The sequence below is a fragment of the Tympanuchus pallidicinctus genome, unplaced genomic scaffold (genome assembly GCF_026119805.1).
Source record: "Tympanuchus pallidicinctus isolate F22 unplaced genomic scaffold, pur_lepc_1.0 scaffold17, whole genome shotgun sequence".
NCBI lineage: Eukaryota > Metazoa > Chordata > Aves > Galliformes > Phasianidae > Tympanuchus > Tympanuchus pallidicinctus.
Window position 1 is genome coordinate 15,679,357 of NW_026294690.1, and position 20,832 is coordinate 15,700,188.

General features: G+C 46.5%; 1 protein-coding gene across 15 annotated transcripts in view; it reads right to left on the reverse strand.

The window, feature by feature from the left end:
* FOXP1 (forkhead box P1) overlaps window positions 1–20,832 on the reverse strand; it is a 341,592-nt gene that overhangs the window by 63,138 nt on the left and 257,622 nt on the right. For 13 of the 15 annotated variants that reach the window (XM_052678944.1, XM_052678948.1, XM_052678951.1 and 10 more), the window contains 3 exons: window positions 10,061–10,198; window positions 8,898–8,987; window positions 3,455–3,614 (listed from right to left, as the gene is read on the reverse strand). In XM_052678944.1, the coding sequence (XP_052534904.1) occupies window positions 3,455–3,614; window positions 8,898–8,987; window positions 10,061–10,198 (388 nt within the window). Of the gene's footprint in view, window positions 1–3,454; window positions 3,615–8,897; window positions 8,988–10,060; window positions 10,199–19,655; window positions 19,761–20,832 lie in introns of those variants that run through there. The other 2 variants (XM_052678959.1, XM_052678957.1) reach the window with 2 other exon arrangements.

Genomic DNA, 20,832 nt, shown 5'->3' on the forward strand with positions numbered 1-20,832 from the left:
TCCTATTAGCAATGATGAGAACTGCATATATTGAAGGAGAAATAGAAAACAACCCATTTGGGCAGAAAAAAATGATAGATACAGTAAGATGGATTTCAGCTTGGATGATGTTAGAGAAGAGTTAGGTGTGACGTCAAACTCGCCTCTCACAACGCATCGTTCAGACCTGAATGCACCACTGGTATCACTTGATTAATTAAAAAACAAAAAGTAATTTTTAAAAAGCCTCCTTCCTCTTTCCTCAAACTTCTGAGAAGCATTCCTAACCAGCTTGTTGAACTGGGCAGCTGAAAGGTATGCTCAGTACTCATCCGGCCAAATGGTCAAATGGAATAATAGGACAAATGGTAAAAGCAAGTAGAACAGATCCAACAAAACACACACAATAAATGACAAAATTTACCATTACACAGTTTCACTTCAATAGCAAGAACTAAATTGTATGTCAGATTCCCAGAACTGCACTGCAGTTACCCGAGATCACTCCTGCTTGTGCCCCAACTCGGTTCCTACCGGTGCCAGGATGCAGACCTGGAACTGCTGGATCCATGGGAGCAATCAGCCCTGGGATGTCTCAGTCCTATTATTTTCACTTGCTTGTGATCTGAGGTGCGATTTGCAGTTTCATTTTGCAGATACTAAAGATTGAGCTCTCGCAGCTCAGAGCACTGTTGAAATGCGGTTTGTTTTTAAATTGCTACTATGCAGAGATGTAAAATCTAGATTATAGGTGTGTCTAAACACAGAACAGCAAAAATCACACAAATATAACATTAAAGAATGTGCTATTTTGTGTAAGACAGTAGGCAAGAACACCAACTAAAACGCAGCTATGAACGATGTATTAGTTCTAAAAACAGAACAAAAATCACTTATGAAGTAGCATTCTCTCTTAACATTTATTCCTATTACAGATACTTAGGAATAAAAAGCAAGATGCTCTTAACTAAATTCATAGCTACATTAACTAGAGGGCTGGATTTTCCTTTTTATATGCACGCTTGCAGTATCTGTCTTACTCTTGCCCACTGTTCTGAAAACAGAAAGGGATGGTATATATTTTTTAAATACGAAGTGTCCATTACCAATTATTTTAAACTATAGCCCTGGCTCCTCGTTGCATTTTTCAGGACAACCAGTCCCCTTCATTATGAAAGAAAATGTAGGCACAGGTTTAAAAAATGTATGTTGTGGGGACAGTTGACAGATTACTGCTCACGGAACTCAATTTCCCAACCCCAGGTATCACCAGCTCAAAGACAAACAGAGTTGCTCAACCTCTTTGTGTCCTTGTACCTCCATACCCAGGTGACCATGTTCAAGCAAGCAGAAAGTTGATTTAAACCTCGTAATGACATCAGTTTTAAGCCATCGTCTCTCTGATAAAAAAGAATCGTGCTGGATTGCAAGCTGCCTGAATCCTCCAAGTTCCTCCCCAGCCAGCGCCGCACCCCACAGCTCACCTCCCCGCACAGTGCAGCCCTCCCAGCCCTCCTGTTTGTGTTTGTGTTGTTCTGGCACCCCTTGGCTATAAACAGGCTTCTTCCCAACACGGTGAGGACTAATAGTGGCACTTGGCTGCTAACCGTATCAATCAATGCCACGACTGCTGAATTACCTACTGGTGTCTCCGATGTGTTACTGCACAGATTACACTTCATGCATCACCACATTCATTTCTTTCACATTACACATGAGCGTGTCTTGTCACTGCCCAATTGCCCTCCTTTGGACAGCTTAACTGATGTACCACACAATGAACCCTACTGAGCAAACTTAATAGTGTAGGAGCTGTGGGAAAAATTAGAAAGGTTGAAGCTGGAGTCCAGTGGGCGTGTGGGAACAGCTTGTGGTGTTTCCAACAATAAATCCAAAGCGTAATTAATGTGTGTTACAACATTCTGCACACATAAGTGGCACTTGTCTACCTGCCCATTTTCCCAAACTCATCTCAGCACACTGATGGTGACTGACAAACCCCTGTCCCAGGCCAGAAGCTGCTGCTGCCACAACCCGCCTGCCTGCGTATCAGGAGTGCACAGCTAGGAGCACACCAGGGGGCTGAGTCTGGGAGTGTGGGTGTCCCATGACAGGGTTAGGGGGCTCCAACGCTTTGTGGGTCATGCAAAAAACAAAAAATAAGCCTCAGTAAACCACACCAGCCACCTGGCAGAGCAGTCCCTGCTCACCAGCTTTCTCTCCCTCTATCCATGTCAGTTAACATTTACCAGCCATCTTGCTCTCCTTTTCGCAGCTCTAATACACATAAAAAAGGAGGGCGAAGAACAGAAGCAATTTCACCCCCAACCCCATTTAACCAGAGCTGAATGTAAATACATTATATGGTTTAGCAACCAGTAGCAGCCTTAAGGCTGCTTTGAAGAGTCCAAATCATTTCAAGCTGAGCTGACTCCAGTTGTTGAGGTGGGTGTTGAAATTTATTATGGGGCAAAGGGAAAGAAAAGGCACAGCTATTCAGAAATATCTGCATCTTGGCTGAAAGACCTGGTTCTCCCTGAGCCATGCCAACTCTGAGCCACCAGCTTCAGTGACAACAGACAGAGCTCAAGCATGCCTGTTAAAATGCCCCAGAGCTCGCAGAGAAACTGAGTTGGAATATAAATAAATAAATAAATATAGCCATGGAGAAAAAAAAAAAGAATAAAAAAAATCCAGGTTGTAATTACTGTCAGAAGTATTGTGATTTGAGTAGCTATTGCTTTCAATGTATCAATATCTTAAAAAAAAATAGGGATTTCAGCAAATCGGTGACTTCTTACATAGCACAGGACTGAATAAAGACGTAGGAGGATCTAATTGTCAGTAACACCAGTATAAGAACATTTAAATTAGATGGAGTCAATCCCAATTTGCCTCTGTGTGGAGGGAAGAACGAAGCTATGATCTACACAGGCAGTGAAAGGAAGGACACATAAACATGCACAAAGAGGAGACACTGTCACATTCCCCTTCCAGCTGCACAACAGGGCAATCCCATTTCCACACTCAGCAGCATGTGGTCAGCACTGTTTCGTGCCCAGCTCTGCACCAGCCATGAAGTCAGAAAGAGCCAAGACAGCACTTCACAAAAAAGTGAAGGAAAAGCTGCTCTCAAGCTATCCTAAGCCATGAACCCAGCACCAAAATTTTATTAGGAAGCCTCCCGTGGAGGATTTGGAGTCCAGAATAGTACAACCAGCAGCTTCACGTTCACCAGGATATAGCTGTGCAAAATGAATCCAAACTAAACCGCCTGCCTCCTGCTAACAAGCATGGCCCACAGTTTCAGCGCTGCCCTTCTCGAGAATACCTTTACAATGCCCACTCTGCCAGTCAGGATTTTTCTTTGTTTCTTATTTTACGAGCCTATGAGATCACTCTCTGGCTTACTGAGTGACAATTTGGTGTGCACATGCTATCTGCTTGCTCAGCAGCTCCCCAACCCCTCACCTACCTTGTGCAAGGGGCTGCAAAGGCAGAGTAGGCTGGCCAGGCTGGATTGTCAGCAGCCCTTGACGCTGCAAAGTCAGGAGGTGCTGCTGTTGCAACTGCTGCATCTGTAAGAGTTGCTGCTGAAAGGCCAACTGCTGCGTAGCCACCTGCTGTTGCTGGGGCTGGAAAAGAAAAAAAAATGCACGTTTGTCAACAAAGAGAAAAGCATTAACAGGGATCCTTGGCTAAACACACAGCAACTACTGATCATAGTCACTTGTACTGAGAAACGACAGTGAGCTCACCACCCAGTTCCACGACTTGCTTAAGAGCTGGTGCTACCAACAGGGCGGCAGTCAATTTCTAATCTCTCCTACAAACCCAATCAAAAACACACGCAGTGTTTCTTAGTCCACAGGACTGAGCTTCACACCAGAAGCGGCTGCCTTTCGGTGTCAGATAAAGCAAAATTCTGCTGGCAGCTGCTAAAATCACGGGCAATTCTTCAAAGCAAAGAACAAATGCAATGCAAGAGCCACTCCACGTAACCACATCACATTTGGACGTCACCAACAACAGCCCTGTACCCTGCTCTGTTTGCTCATGCAAGGGTCATCTCAGCGATTAAGGCAACACGACTGGCTACATTCATGCTATCCTATACTTACTCTCTGTTATCCATCCATCAAGCAACAATACCATTATGTTCAGAATTACTCCTTGCTGTATTTAAGGCTGCTACTTCTGTGCTTTGAAATTTTTAATTATTTTCGCTATAAAGAAGTCAGAGCTGCTTTACTCCACAGGGACACGAACCTTGAACCTTCGAGGTGTAAAAGAACATGTTGCTTTTCTCACTACTGTACCCAGAGAAGCTTTTAACTACTCTGTTTATCACTTCTGACATAAATAAATGAGAAAAAATCAGACCTTTGAAGAAGAAAAACTTCATCTAATATTGTTAATTAGCCATGACAAACGATGAAATAACATTGTAAATCTTTCATAGAAACAGCCACTAGATTTTAATTACACACATTCATAATTTAGCAAACAACATCTTACTTGAATGTGAGTGTTTAATATGTACAGTACTCCAGGCTTCTGAGTCCTTAATTTTGTGCAGTTAAGCAAGCCTCTAGGTTTTGCTTCCGTGCTCATCTCGTGTTTTATTTGCTTTGTTCTTAAAATCCATGAAAGGCTTTGCGTTTTGATAAATATCTTTTTATTTATTGTACAATGACAGGAGGAAAACTTTTGTTGTGTAAAACATCAATACATCATGCCAGTGTTTAGCAGTTCCTTGTGCTAGCCAAAAAAAATTAATGTAGATTTCCTTAGTAATTATCTGAGTGATAGAAAGATAATACAGAGCAGTAGTACAATAAATAGAAGGAAATTATCTAATATCCCTAATCTGCTAGGAATCATATCAAGGTGGAGGTCTTATACACATTATGGCTAACAATTACGGAAAGAAAATTAACTCTTGCAAAACTCCACACTTTCTCAAATAAACCCTGGCCACACCGAGAGCGCTTTGCTGCCCTTCCCCGCTATCGCAGCAGAGGATCGCTGGCCCCGTTCCCTGCTGGTGTCAAGCAGGAAACATCCACCCGGGTCAGAGGAGCGGGGCTGACGGCCACCAGCCAGGGGCCGGGGCCCCACCTTCTGCCAAGGCACTGCAGCTCCAGCCTGCCAGGCTGAACGTGACACAGCCACAGCACTGCCAGTTGCTCTTGAAATGAAACATCGCTGGGCAAAGCGAAGGGCAACAGCAACTATTTTTATTAAATTCCTATTGCTTGTTTTGTACTTTCAACACCCCATCGATCTTTGTACTACAACAAACTGCATGCCTACAACTGTACTGACAGGCGAGTTAATTTTTCTTCTATCCAGAGAAAATCTATAACTTTGAGAACAGTTAAGCAAACAAGAGTTTAGCTATACTGGAACTCGGAGTTTCCATTTCTCTGCCACAGCTTGCTCAGACAGATCCAGCTGTTGCAACAGCACTGGATGAATGTGAGCTGCAGCAACGGTCGTACTGCAGTTAGAGCAGTGTTTGCCTCCAGAGATGCTCGTACTCCAAATATACACAGAATCACAGAATCTTCAGAGCAAGAAGGCACCTTTAATTAATACATAGTCTGTGTGTGTGTGTGTGTGTGTGTGTGTGTATATGAGTGGTATTTGTTTTTTGTGGAACAAAATAAATTACAGTAGTCTGTATTTTACCTATTTGCCATCTGAGTGCAAAATTGGCATCAAAAAAGAAAGACCATAAAAACGACTTTATATAAATGGAGTGATGCCTGTGGTTGTCTTCTCAGCCATCCCAAGAAAAGCTCCTGAACGCGCCCTACTTTGAAAAGCCAGGATATAAAAGTATACAAGGCCCATTGTCCAAGAAAGAATTTAAAAGCAACACGCGTTGCCAAACTGCGCTCCCCACCCAGTTACCAAACACAGGATACAAGTCAGTTTGTTTACTTCTCACAATTGAATGCATACAAAAAAGGTCTCAGTGCAGTCCTGTTGTCAGGTCAGTAGTCAGTGTTAAAATGCTGAAATAGCCTGATAAAACTCGCATTTTTGGTCCCCTCCCTGAAGCTGCTGTCAAAGGTCTGTTTTCCTTTCTTCGGTCCCTCCCTACAGCCTAACATAAACTGTCGCAACCGCTGGAGGAACACAGCCGTGCCCAGGAGCCGTCCTGCACAGCCGGGCCTGGAGGCAGCGCTGTGGCCATGAGCCCCCCGTGTTGGGCCCTCTCCAGTGTGGGGCTGTGGGCACAGGGTGTGTATGCCTCCTTTTGGGATGGGGCAGCAGCAGCAGCCGTGCGTGCCGTGATACGGAATGACGTAGATGGGTAGAGCTGCTCCATCTGTCAGCGCACAAAGCCGCACCGTGTCTGCACTGCGGCCACCAGGCCACACGATGCACTTTGGGACCCACCGTCATTCGTGTTAAAAAAAAAAAAGAAAAAAAAAAAAGATCATCACTCGCATGCTAATTCAGCCAAAATAACCTCCTCCATGCAGGAAAAATGGGGCCAAGCAAGCCTGGTCTGGAAACGGGTCCCTGTTGAAACCCTCAGCAAAAAAAAAAAAGAGCCTAGAAAAAGCTGGAGAGACTCAGGCTCCTTGTTCTGCTCCCCACTATCATGTTAAATTGCTCTTCTTAGAACAGGAAGGAGTCTTTTCTTATTGTTACTTTCGATAGTGTAATATCAGAAGTGCGACCGCAGTAAACCAGTGTGTTAGATATTGAAATGCCATCACATTGTCTAACTTGCCTTCTCGTCTTTTTTAACACAAAGTATTTTTCTTCAAGCTCCAAGCCCTCATCTTTGTGTCTGAGATGCTCTCCTGTCTGACAACAGCAATTTAGAAGAGTTAACTTTTATCGTTCATTCTGCTGTGTAACTTTCCCCTTCAAATTTCTTTATCTGCCCTCTGAGCTCATCTGAACTTTCATGTTCTCCCAGCATGCAGGCTTGCATTCAAAACTATGTCTAATAGACCAAATAAGAGGTTAATAAGAAGTGGCAACAGAAAGAAAAAATACAATCCCTGGTAACTGATAAGAATGACAGTGGCAGCCCTTTATTGTTTGTCTTCAAATATAGAGTTAAAGATCTTTAAAAAACTAAATTTTGACGCCTTTGAAAAGAAAGAAGCACAAAATAACAACAGGGGGTTATTGCCTGCCAGCCACAGGGGAGAAGCTCCATAATTCTTATTCTCCCTTTTGAAGGCTGTTAGAAATCTGATTCAAAAAAGCAACAGCAGAAGGAGAAAGCCTCTTGAGGCTATCGCCATTTCCTGTGATCATGCATAATGCGTTTCAAAAGTGGGTTTTTACCAATTCTGTTGATCAATTGCACCTCCTTCATATTCCCTCTTTTTTCTGCTGTGTTTACATCTGATGTGACTCAATGACAAGCGCTGTCTGAGACTGTGAAACAGACCTGTCATGTTGATTTATGGGCGCATCAAACCACGACTTGTCCAAACTGAAGCTCGCAGTTCATTAATTAGAGAGTTGTGACTTTGAAGTCAGCTTTCAGACTGTGGTTTTTAACATTTGGCTTAATTTATATGCTCTTGAATGTGGATCTCTAAGGAAAAAACTGAAATTCCCTTCTTGTCTTTGAACTTCTTTTGACCGCACAATAATCATTTCTTTGTCCAGAGTGATGCCTGCATCCCAGAGTCATTAACGCGCATTGAACTGCCACTGATGAGTAAGCCCTACTGAATTAGAAAAACAGCCAGCAAAACAAAGCTGAGAGCATTCTGCACAGTGATATCTCACAATTACATGCCTTCCCTCCCTGTGCCATTTCCATTTTAATTACTGTTAGTCCTTTAGATTTACATTTTAGACACTTTTTAATCTGTTCCCTTTTTATTATAGAGGCGCCCGTAAGCGCGCTATGGCTAAGGTTGTGTCAGCGTTTTCATTATAAACCCCCTGTTTTCAGGGGTTTTATAACTCAGCTGGAAAAATTCGCTCCGGGTTGAAACTTGGCACAGGTGGCACGATCCACCAAAATTTGGGAGGGCCAGAAACCGGCACGTGCTTCGAGCACCGTGATCAGCAACGTAACCACTGCTGCTATCGGCGGGCATCGCACAGCATCTCGTGCCAGCGGGCAGCTTTCTAGGACCTACGGTGGTCAGTGGTGATGTCAGGTGGAAGTCTCAAACTCCTTGGGACTACAGATACCACTGTGGTACCTTCACGTGTTATTACAGCAATTCTGAACTTTAGCACACCAAAATCAACCAAGTGAGACACTCAGAAAGGACCAGTGTGTTTTCCATACACGCAGAAAACCGCCTTCGCCATCCTGTTCCCAGCACAGACCATGGTGGCTTCTGTGCAAGGTCTCGAGACACTGTGCATCACAACGTGCTGCAGTTCCCTGGCACAACACACTGCAATGAGATGGCATTCCTGTCCTACCTCGGTATTTCAGCTCTTGTTGCTCACAACAAACACTGCCCGAGCATGGTACCTTCTGCTGAGCCCATGCTGCAAGGAGCCTGCAGTCAGAACCTCTCTGGCTGAAAACTGCAAGTTCAAACTCAAAATCTCATAGAACTGTCTGCCTGGAGAGAACAGGCCCAGAGCTAGGCCTGCTTCTTTGCCCCCTCCCCTCTACAACATAACTAACTTCCAAAAGCACTCTCCCAAGATACAAGTCCAGATGCTTGCTCCAGTACTCATACTGAACATCAAGGCGTGTTCCCCAGCTATAAAATATGTGGCAGCAAGCAAATGGAAAGCACAGGAAAATACAGGCGAAAACAGGACAATAACTCTAAATCTGAAAGCTGAGACCCGATTGAGTCAGTTCAGTTGTGCCATCATTTATAAGATGAATGACAGCTTAATAGCCTCTAGACAGTCCTCTGGGATCTGTGGTTTGAAAGTAAAATGGGTATTGTCTGTACCTCTTTAGGCTGTTTTCCAGCATGTTGTTGCTGTAAAAGTTGAAGCTGCAACTGTTCCTGTTGTTTCTTATAAAACTCTTGAAGCTGCTGCTACAAAGAAAAGGAAAGATGGTAAGTAACAAAGTGGAGAGCCAATTCAGTGTCCCTTTTGGTGTAACACACAAACTGTGATTTGAAAAATAGCATCCTTTTATCTGTAATGGTCTGACCTTTAGTTTGAAACTCGACAATAAATTCAGTGCACACTGACTATTCTTGGCATTATCGTTTGAAAAGTAATCTCCAAAATGAACTGATGAAAAACATACCATTTTCTACACAAACTAATTAAAATAAGGCAAGGAATGACCTTTGATTGTAACAACAAAGCCAAAATGCCCTTGCTGAGAGAGCCTGGCGAATCTCTGTTGTGAAACACACATGCTTTCTAAATGATAGGGTTTGACTACATTAAGTGTTGTTCAATACATGCACAGACATTCTGGGAAACACTCTCCTCCTCCCTGCTTCAGCCACACACCGCACACGCTGCACTGTGGGACGAAGGCAGAGGGGAGGGGACACACAAGTGCAGTCTGCTGGGTGCTCTTACCAGCCTGACTCATGAGCCCGTGCTGACATGAACCCCACAGTAACCCAGGGACAGCACACAACTTCCAGCTGAGAAAGGGCCATGCATGAATGCAGGACACTCAGAAACACCAATGCACCGTGCAGCACATGTTGGCTGAAATCAAACGGACTAAGGCTTCCAAACCTCTTCACTTTCGCTGTCCCTGTTTCAACGGCCCTTTACGGCCCCACGTGGATGAAGCAAGGACTAAAATTGGAAATATTACCCTACTACTTCATTTATTCCAATTAATCAGGGCACGCCGTACTTTCGGAGGGATGCAGGCAAAATCAACAGGGACATCTGCTGAAGTCCTGACACTTAAATATGCAGCTGTATTATTTAGCTGATCTTGGAAACGCTCCTAGCACTGCTCCCTGGATTTGTTTCCAGTAGCTATTTCTAGAACTAAAAACAAAAGAGCAGTCGGTTCATCTCAGAGCGTGGCTGCCCTGCAGTACAGGCCCTGAGACGTGGGCAGCCATCATCGCCAGAAGGCAGCACGAGCCAAAGCCCCCCACCCAACAGGGGCTGCACAGACAACAATTACCTGTTGAAGCATGAGTGCCTGCTGCTGCTGGAGCAGGACTTGGAGTTGCTGGGGAGTTAGCACTTGTTGCTGGAGGATCTGCTGCATTTGCTGGGGAGTGATCACTTGAGGTGTCATCATAGCCACCGACACAGGAACCTGCAGGGGACACAGAATGGTGGTCAGGGAGCATCACAGCAGGAGGCACAACCTGCCCTGAGCACAGAGGGACCCGCGCTTCCCCAGCCACCCAGCTCCCTCTCTGCAGAGCATTATGACAATGGGAATTCTTTAGACAGCAAGACAGCAAAACCTGTTAAGATTTATTTATTTTCACAGGGAACTGTCAGCTCAGAGCATTCCCTCCCAGAAAGTCCCTCCCTGCCGTACAGAAATTCAAGAGCTGAGTATCCTGTGCTGATGGGATCTAGGCCCTATTACGACAGGTTTTTAAGAAAATTGAAGGAAGGCTCAGTGATGTGAATAACAGCACTACACTCCTATGCAATTTTAACAGAAAGGCCCTACTGCGATGTCTTTACCATTCCATATTCACCCAGCATACAGATGTCTTCAATTCTTTCATATTATGTGAGATACCATTAAAAGCCGCTTTCCATGACATTTCAGTGACAAACAGCTACAGTGATGAACTTGATAGCATTTCATATTTGCAACTGTTAACACGTTTCTGCACGGGCATCTTTGCAAGGAACCTGTACACTGTATCTGAAAGGATGATGTCTTGTTCAGATAAAACACTGACATTAAAATGACAGGCTGTCTTGGCCAAGGTTACACAAATTGTATTCAAGCGGATACCTAATGACAATGCTATGAATTCTGCAAGCTTTCTAGAATGTAATTTAGCTATTCAAAATAATCACTGCACTTGTGTTTAATTTGCAGACTACATGAGAACCATTTTGTCAGTCCTAGTAATGCAAGAAGACTATTTCCCCAGAAACCCACCCCTCTATCCTCCACCCCAAAAAAGGGAAAGAAAAGGAAGAAAGAAAAACAATAGAAGAAAAGACAAAACCCTGTGAGTTTTAACAGTAATATTTAAGCACCTTACTTTTCTATAGTTTCAGATCAAATATGTGACAGCACAAAACTAAAAGCAGTAAAGGATATACTTTGTTAAAAAGGATCTCCTGTCATCTCATGGATTACAATAAAAGGTAATAACATGTTTAGCACTTTTTCTGTGCACCACTTTTTAAAAAATCAGCAGACAATAGCTGATCTGAAGATAAAAGAGCTTAAAAAAAAGTCTTCCTGGGTACTAGTAAGCAAGGGAGAAATGCAGTATTAATTTTATGTAACATAATGTCTTAATATGCAGTTTATCTTGACTTTTTCACATGATTTGTCCTGTCATTTGCATAGCAAGCTCTCATTCCTAATTTCACAGTCATTATGCACTGATGTCCTGATTTCTCAGCATCACTAATTTTGATGAACTAAAAATGGTTCCTGAAGGTCAGACTTATGTACAGCACACATCGCCCTGTGTTGTTGTGCACATGTCATGCGCCGGGGCCAGACCCTGCCTACAGAACGTGCTGCAGACACATCCAGCAAACTGACATCCCATTAACGCGGCGCGGAGCGAATCCCCTGCGCCCCAGCACGGACCTGGTGCTGCCCACACTGCAGCAGGCAGGTGTGAAGGTTGAGGAACAGACAGCGAAGGATGGGAGGTGTCATCACAGCCAGAGTCCCTCTAAGACTGCAGCCCTGGGAGAACCACCAACCTGGCAGTGCGGTGCCACCGCCCCGAGCTGTGACGGCACCGACCTACTGGAACAGGGAATCCCATCAATTCACAGGATCTTAATCCCTACGCTGTTCAGAACTTTTCTGGGAGCAGAAAATTATTTCATTAAGTGCTGTAGTCACTATCTTAGCCCCGAAGCCTGACTCACCTTCATTATTCCCATCTCCAGAGAAGTTTACTTTACCCTGGGGTTTGTACTACCTTACATTGAAGTCGGACCGAGCAAACAGAAAAGGAAGCATGTTTAAGTACGTTTTCTGTGCCATTCTTGGAAGATATACAACACAAATACTCCTCGGTCAGATTTATGACGACAAGCAGGGATACAGACAGGAATAGGGTGGGGTGCTGTAAACCCTACGTGCGGGTGATTAATACGCGGGGCCGCATTCTGCCAGCAGCTACGCGGAGACAACTCCCATTCACTTCCACTGCTCCTTTGCACATTTATCTCAGGACACATCTCAGGATTCGGCCCTGCCTTTGAACGGCGGCCACGTACCTTCCGGTGAAGAATCTCCCAGCTGCTCACGCTCTGCTCAAACGGCAGCACTTAACCAGGGAGGGAAGCAACGTGTCTGTGTGTATACAAACACTCACAAACGTGTGAATAAACAAGGCCCACCTAGCAATACAGGTCTGCGTTGCTCTGCTCGACCTTGTTCTACCGGCTGAAGCCACATCTGCACACCCCGCCTGTGGCTCCAAGAAGGTCCAGCCTCTCATTTGTCAGAGCAGGCAGCAGCTGCGCTTCCCATGAACTCCGGCTCATGGTGGAAGCCATCCTACAGAGCAAGGAAATTCAAACAAGCCAGAAACCACCGTGTTAAAAACGACACGCGCCCCAGACAAGCGTGGGCACACGTACTGTTGGAGGCCTTTAAATAGTTAAGAATTATGGCCTATATATCCACTCTCTTAACTCCCAACGTCCAACTTTTTCATGTAGCTAGTCCCTAGTAATACTGGGAATCAAAGGGCATGCAGCTCCAGCAATAGGCTATTATAGCCCACACTTTATTACCCATTACTACCGAGGTCATTAGCGGTAAGAGTGATTGTACCGGTCTTAACCTATTGATCATTGTAACTACTATCATTTAATCCCGTGTTGAATGTCTGGAAAGCTGCTAAAGGCACACCAGAGAGAGTGCTTTAGCGATGAGAAATATAGCCAAAGCTTGGAAATTACACTTTGATTCATAAAATCCAGCCAGTGGTTTAAATCAATAGTATTTAAAACAGTCATGTAAGTTCTTAACTACAGCTCTCTAATATTTATGGGTCCCTTTTTGAGTGTATTCAGTCAAAACTAAGCTTTATTTTAGATACTGCGCAATATACTTTGCATTACGTTAGATAAAAAATATTTATTTCTGATATTTTGTCTGATAGTAAACGAAACCTAAACTGAAGGCTATAAATTAATTGTAGATTTCTATCTCTCAGATGTCAACTTAAATGTGTTGCCAAAAAAAATTACAAACCAACTTTGAAAATGGCTTAACTGTTTAAGTACATGAAAATGAGTGTGTTTTATGAGTTAACAATGAATCACAGAAGGCAGTTTATGAAGAACTAAAATAATTCTGTCTTACTGCCTTCAGGGAGTTGAAGTTCAAATTAAAGTACTGGCAGATGTATTTAAAGAATGCTAACTTAGCATGCAGGACAGAAATCAATCTTTCCTCCCCCCCCCAGTTGTTTATTTTTGTTTTCTACATGAAACACGATTGTTGTTATTGATATGATTAATGAACCACTTTTGGTATTGTTGACTGATAACAATAGGGTGTGGTAGATACCCAGCTGCATGTAAACCTGGCAGCAAAGGTAAAAATACAGCTGCAAGTCAGTTTTGGGAGCTGTGCTAGTACAGACCTGCTGACATGCTAATAGCAGCAACGGCAAAAAACGTCTTTAATACTCAAAATTGTTTTCAGCCACTCTGTGTCTCCCAGGTCCCTCTGCCACTGCTCCACACCTCTCAAGTCTGCCTGTTCTCTCCTCTCCCCACCCCGAGCTCTGCTTGCACGGCTTGGGGAACCTTGCACAACTTGGGCCAAGCTCGCCTTTAACTTCACCACAGACTACAGCTGGGATGCATTTGTCACCGCCGCGCACTGCTCAGACAAGTGTCACGGGGATGGAAATGATTTAGACCTACTCGATCATCTACGTTCCCCCATTTTCTCTGATATTAATATAATTAAATACTAGCCAAATAATTTCAAGGAGCTCAATCTTATACGGAGTGCAGGAAAAAAAAAAAGCATGCCATTTTCAAACAACGTGCCTTCATTGCTGGGTGCACCGGTGGCCTTGTCAGCTGCTAGCAGGCACGCATGGAAGCTGGGGAGCATCTCCTCAATTCATAGAGAACAGCTCTGCCAGAAAATCCCCTTCTCCTGCGCTGTGTGCTCGCACTTGAATTCAGGAAGTCCTCAGAGCAGGCACCTTGCATTTCCAAACGGCAATTCTTCAGTTAAAGATTTTGTGGCAGAAGTGACACGGAGCAGAACGCAGCCCAACACCGAGCGAGTGCCTGAGTCGCAGTTAAAGGTGTCGGACTGCCAGAAAAATAGACACGGCGAGGCAAACCCAAACAATTCCCTCGGCTGCTTTATTAGAAAGCACGTGTGAGACTTCTTGCAATTTAAAAAAAAATTCCTGACTGAAAGAATGTAAAATAGCTGCACTCGTGTCACAGCAGAAGAGAAAGCACAGCCGTGCTGGCAGAGGGAAAAGCTCAGTGCCACAAAGCAGAGCCCAGCAGCGCAGTGCTGAGCACAGGACCCTGAGCCTGAAACCTCTGTGACATGAGACGTCAGCCTGCAAATAACAGCCAAAAAACGCTGCCGATGGAACTATGCAGGCAGAAGCTGCCATTCTGGTTCATGATGCAAAACGGAATCTGACTTTTAGACTCGGTTATTCTGCTGTGATACTGCACAACACATTAGGACAGGTAACGTTTATTATATTAACGTGAAATCAGCTAAGTGCTTCATCATTAGCATAACTGTTCTCTCTGTAACAATGTGACTCCCTATTAAAAAAAAAAAAAGGGGGAGAAGCCTCTTTAAAATTAAATTAGCATTTTATTATTCTAATTTTGTTTATTATGCTTTATCAGGAGAGAAGATCTGCCTGTGACTCGTAGAAGGCAGCGCGATGGACTGTCCTGGCACTGCCGGCACCTCAGGATCTCTGCTCTCCTCTCTGCTCTCTTCCAGCAAAGGAAAATTGGGGATATTTTCATATTTGTTTACAGAATGAAACATCTGATCTTATCTACCACTTCTCATGCATACCGGGCTTCTCACTAAGTGCCAGGATAATTGTTTCTGCTATAATAAATACCCATTTAATTTGCATAAAAATATAAAGTTTACATAAATTAAATTCTCTCTGCGTCTAACATTTGTCAAATACAGACTAAACTGGAATGCACACAACCAAACACCCATTTAATAAACGCAGCAAGATTTCAACCTTGAGATTACCATCATCATTTTTCACATTTTAGAAAGTTACCGTTTTTGTTTGCTGCTCCGTCACGAAAGGAAAAATCACAACCTGCGGTGCATGCCTCCTAGCACTGGGCTCATTTTGCAACGGTTTAAAAACATTAAATAAATAAGTAAATAAATACAGAAGGAAAAAAAAACAACAGTTTGAGTTTAGGAAATGTTAGGTCAGCATATTCTGCCACACTGCCCCGAAACAAACCCAAAGCAGCCTTGCTTAGAAACACCCAAAACACCCCTAAAACCCTCAAAAGCTCCTCTCACCCCAGCACTGAGAACGATCACCCTGTCAGACTCCTTACATCTGCGTGCTCACTCGCTAACACATCCACGGAGAGCTTAAGGGAACAATAGAAGGCGGCGATGGAAGCAGCAGCACGGCTGTGGGGCACAGCTCGGTGCCAGGGCAGCCCGGCCCCGTGGGCAGCCAGCAGCTCCGGCAGCAGCTCCAGCGCTCCCACTGCTCCGTGCAGCGCTGCGAGGCTGTGCCGTGCCTGCCAGCAGAGCCTTGCTAACACTTGTAAACTTTACTCGCTCGAACCGTGCGTGTTTTCACACCTAGCGCAGGCACCTACGGCCGCACGGCGCAGCTGAGCGCAACGCTGCAAATTAGATTCTAATGAGAAAACATCGGCTGCTTCTCTGACAATCTTGCCATTCGCTGATTTACTTCTAATGAAGACGCACTCCAAGCGACGAGCTCGCCGTGTGAAAGGTCAGAACATGCTCAAAAAAACGCCTGGTAAAAATCAAGGCAAATGGGGAACCTGCAAAGAAACCCTCTCATAACGCGGCGTGGCAATTAGAGTAATTGTGCAAGGAGCCGTCTTCGGGAAAAAGTACCAGAAATTAAGCTGCCACGACTGTAACAGGTTAGATGAAAATCAAAATTTAATGTATTCTCCCTTGTGTCATCTTGTTTTGTCAAGACATCAAATAGAATTGGAAAGTACAAAATAACAAGCCCTTGAGAAATCACAGAAGCCGACCTTTTTGATGTTGTTGGTTTACCTTGTTCTCAGTTATTTGAACAATGATGTTTCAGATTTAAGGGCAAGATAAAGCTTAAAAATTAAAACCCGTTGTCAGTTTGGGGAGGGGGCTGCTGTCCCTCCCAAATAACAGCATCTTACCTAATCACTGTGGGCAAATCCGTCCCAAACTAGTGCAGGGAGCAATTAGCAGTGCCACTGATTTGTGCAACGCTCGCTCTGCTTCTTCTGCCATTCATTCTACCTCAGCACAAGCCCTACGGATCCTCCTTCTAGCAGAGGAAAATGTGCTGGAAAGGCAGAAAAGAAAAAAAAGGCAAAAAAAAAAAAAAAAGCTGGGAAAGGGAAGAGAGATTTGCCAGAGCTGCTGCTCTCCAAAATCTCTGCGCGGCCTCAGCCCTGCACAGTGCATGATGCCTCTTTTCCTCTGCCTGTAACTGGAAAGCGAAGCTGAGCAAGGAAGCACCTTACAAACACAGAACAGCACAGGACATGTAACTGAACTGCAGCAAAGTAGTTTCCAGTAATGCAGTTCTGCTTTCAATAAAACAAACAAACTGCTTCCAAGCAGCCAAGCCTTCCACCAAACAATAACAAATTTAGCTCGCAGTGTCAGGACTTTCCCACCACCGAGTTCTGCAGGTGGTGACAGAACGAGCCCTGCTGCCGCTTCTGCCCATCGAAAGGAGAAAGCCGAGCAGTGACAAGCTGTGCGCCGTGGGCACCAGGCTGCCTGCAGCACAGCAAAGCCCTGCAGCACACAGCCCTGCAGCACAGCCCAGCCTTCGCCCTTACCTTGCCTCCAGCTGCCCAGGGCAGGCCACCACAAACACAGCCAGAGCGCTTTATGCTGAAGCAGCAATTCATTGAGCTTCAGCATTTTAGAAACATGACTATTGAGCAGCAGCAGTGCTTGAGAGCTCCAGGTTAGAACGCTGCCCAAGCCATCGCCCTAACGGCTCCACATCACTTCCAGTGCCTAAAAACACCCCCTGACACACAGCACACAACTGTTGCAACCGTTTTCTCCCTTACAGGCGACTGAAATGAACTCAACCTGAGCACAGGGCAGAGCCTGATATCCAGCAGGACGCAGCACGGGGCTCAGTGCAGTGCCAGAGCTGCACGGCCCAGACCCACCGTGTCTGCCCAGCTGCAGTGCTGCCCCAGCTCCCCCGTTAGCCCACACTGCTCGCTCATTCCTCCCCTGTCAATTCCATTTTATTTATTGCTTCTCCTTGGTTTGGCTGAGTGACTGGTCACAGCACATCTCACAGCTTTGCCCCCCTTTTTTTTTTTTATTTTTAAAGCAAAAAATCACGTTGTTTTAACAGTGAGGGCATGATGGCACAGTTAGTGTATGTTAAACAAGAGGAAAAAAATAACAACTGTAGCAAATAAAAAAATTTCAAAGCAGCCCTTCCTATCACAAGCTTTCTGATGATTTATGGTTTACCAACTCAGCAAGGTTACGCAACACTGCGTGCCTTTAGATGCATTATTTGAGTCAGTTGAGATTTAATTAAGATCACAGCCTCCAAAATCCCTGTCAAATGAAAATTCACAAAAGACAATGCACTATATATCCTCATGCAGATAGTCTCCATTCCACGCTCTGGAATAACATAAGTTAATCCTCGTTTCTATGGTGGCAGACAAAAGTTCACTAATTTTGTTTTCTTTTGACACTTGTGTTGTTTTCTGTTTTATGTCATGAGATCATTCCCTTTTGAGAAGGGTAGGGGAGCCGGTAAGGGGGGGGGGGCGAGCAGAGAGCAATATGTCTGAATATGGCAGCAGATGTATTTTGACATTCTCACAGCTCTGCCGTGATGTCATCAAGTTTTCATATAATTAACCCCTGCCAGCAAGAGCATTGTCGCATGACATCTGCCCACTGGGAAGAGGAGGAAGGAGTCAGGGACAAAACACGAGTGCCTCCATCTCGCCCAGACACCAACCCCAACCTGCAGAACCCACCAAGGCTGCAGAGCTCGCACCTTCCCCGCAGTGCCCCGCTCAGGGACCCCACATGCTGACCGCCTGCAACACCGTCCCCGAAAGGGAAACTGCCACAACTTTACCTCGTTCCGGGGTATTTCTAGTCGCGTTATCTTAATATCTGCTCGCTTATCTCATGGTTTAGAAATGACAGGTGCTAGCGGTCTTTTGTTTGACAGGCCACTACACAAATAACTGTCTTGCCTGAAAGGGCTAATGCACTACTAATGAACAATAAATCAACTTTGATTATAAAGTGTCAGACCAATCAGTTTGCAGTTCAGCTCCGCCACGCTGCAGGCCGAGCAGCCCCTCGGCGCAGGCAGTGCGGGTGCCGGCCTGCAGCCCTGCCGATGGCAGCAGAGCTGGGAGCTGCACCCGCAGCTCGGCCCTCTGACAGCCGTGTTCCCATGGCTCGGGAGCAGGCTGCCTTCCGAGCTGAGAAATCACAATTAATACGAGGTGTTTCTTCGCCCGGCAGCGGCACATTTAATGCTAATTTCACACGAAAGCATGTGGCTTAGCCCCGATTTTCTAAAAAGAGGGAAGCAAACAGAACTGTTGCTAACTTGCCACAAAGAGATCCGCGCAGTTCAGCCCGTCCCACAGCTGTGCCAGGGCCGGGCACCGGTACGGAGCTCGCTAACCCCCGGGGCAAACCCCCCGCCTAAGGCACTTTTGATTAGAAATAAACTTCGGCAATTTATGGAGCTCTGCAACCCAACCGCTAGCACAAATCCGACCATTTCGTTTTCGTAAACACATCTGAGTCACCGCGAGTGATTCACATTTCCTGCCACCGAACTCGTTGTTGTTCCAAGCCCGCGCCGCCCCGCGCCGGGGCCGGCCGGCTCCGAAGGAGTTAATTGCGGAGAGGAAGAGTGTGCGTGCACTTTGCTCCGAACTCACCACCCACTTCCTCGGGGCTGCCTCCTCCCCGCTCCGCACCGCTCAGCCCCGCCGCTGTCCGGCCGCTGCCCCGGCCGAGGAGGCGATGCGCGGGGCCGATCCCGGCGCTGCCGGAGCGCTCGGAGCGCTGCGAGCACTTCTTCAAAACTACGGCGCGCGCGGCGAGCTGCGCCAAAGCCAAATGTCGGAACAAAAGAGGCGAGGAAAAAATAATTTGGGAAAAAGAGGAAAGTAAAAACAAGAAAAGCTACGCGCCCCGCCCGCTCACTTCGCAAAGCTCTCCCCCCCGCCCCCGGCGGATCCCGCCGCAGCCCGAGCTCTCCCTCTCCTCCTCCCGCAGCTCCCGGCTCGATGCGGGCACGGCCGGGGCTCGCGCGCTCCCCGCGGGGCTCGGCACCCACCTGGGCTGCGGCGCCGGCGGCGGACGGGCCATGGAGCGGGCCGGGTCCGGGCGGCGCGGAGGCTCCGCGGGCGGAGTGGCGGCGCCGTGCTCGCGGGCTGCCGCGGAGCCCCGCCGCCCCGCCCCGCCCCGCGCCGCGCCGCCGCGCACACCCCGCCCCGGAACCCCGGAACGGGGCACCCCGGGCGCGGCCCTCCTCCCTCGCGGCTCTCCGCGCCCTCTGACCTGCTGCCGGCTGTGCCGCTGCAGACGGTACTGGCGGCGGTGCTGCCCGGCCCGGCCCGCAGGGAGCCGCCACGCTGCGCCGGGACGTGTTTAAAAGCGGCTCCCCCATAAATAAAGCTATTTTGTGGGGCGTGGGTGCCAGCACGTTACGGGGGGGGGGGAGGAGGGGAAGAAGTGGCAGCTAGCGCAGTGCTCCGAGCAGGCACTGCAAACGCGATGCGCTGGAGGAGCAGCTCTCCTTCCACCTAACTTTCTCTCAAAAAGTGGCTGTGACTCTCTCCAACAGTTCTGCTGCACGACTTTAATGCCACAAATAAAAAAAAAACATAGCAGGACTTTAATACAAAGCATGCTATCATAAGAAGCCTCCAGCAGGAGCTTGTATTAAGCCCAGCTGATGCACCTGGCCTGCAAACAGGAAAACCTTCCTTTGCACCCCAGCAAAGCAGCAGGGATCCTAGCCCAGGACGCTGGGATGCCCAGAGCATCTTCTCCCATCATTTCCCTTAAAAAGTCCTGTATGGTACTGGGATGCTCAGATTGGGCACAGCACTCAGCAGCAGCCCTGCCTGCCTCCCACATTTGGGGAAGGTTTGGGTACAGGGTGCATTGTGTGGCACGCAGCAAGCTTTCCTCTGCTTGACAGCTCAAAGCAATACTTTCCTCGCCCGCCCTCCACTCCAGATCTCAGTGCACACACAAAACCTGTCCTTGTGCCATTTCCAGCCCAGGGACTGCTGTCGACCCCGTCATGGATTTTCTCCTGCCCTATAGCTATGTGCCTCAGGCTGCATTATTTGGCCAAATCTTCTCCGCTATTCAATTTTATCTCGTATTTCACACAGCCTCTGAGCACACTGATGCAGACGCTGCATGCACACGTAGCCGAATGCCGGCAGCCACACAGCCACGGTCCCCAGGCAGCACACACTTTATTTGCAGGAGTCAGGGGC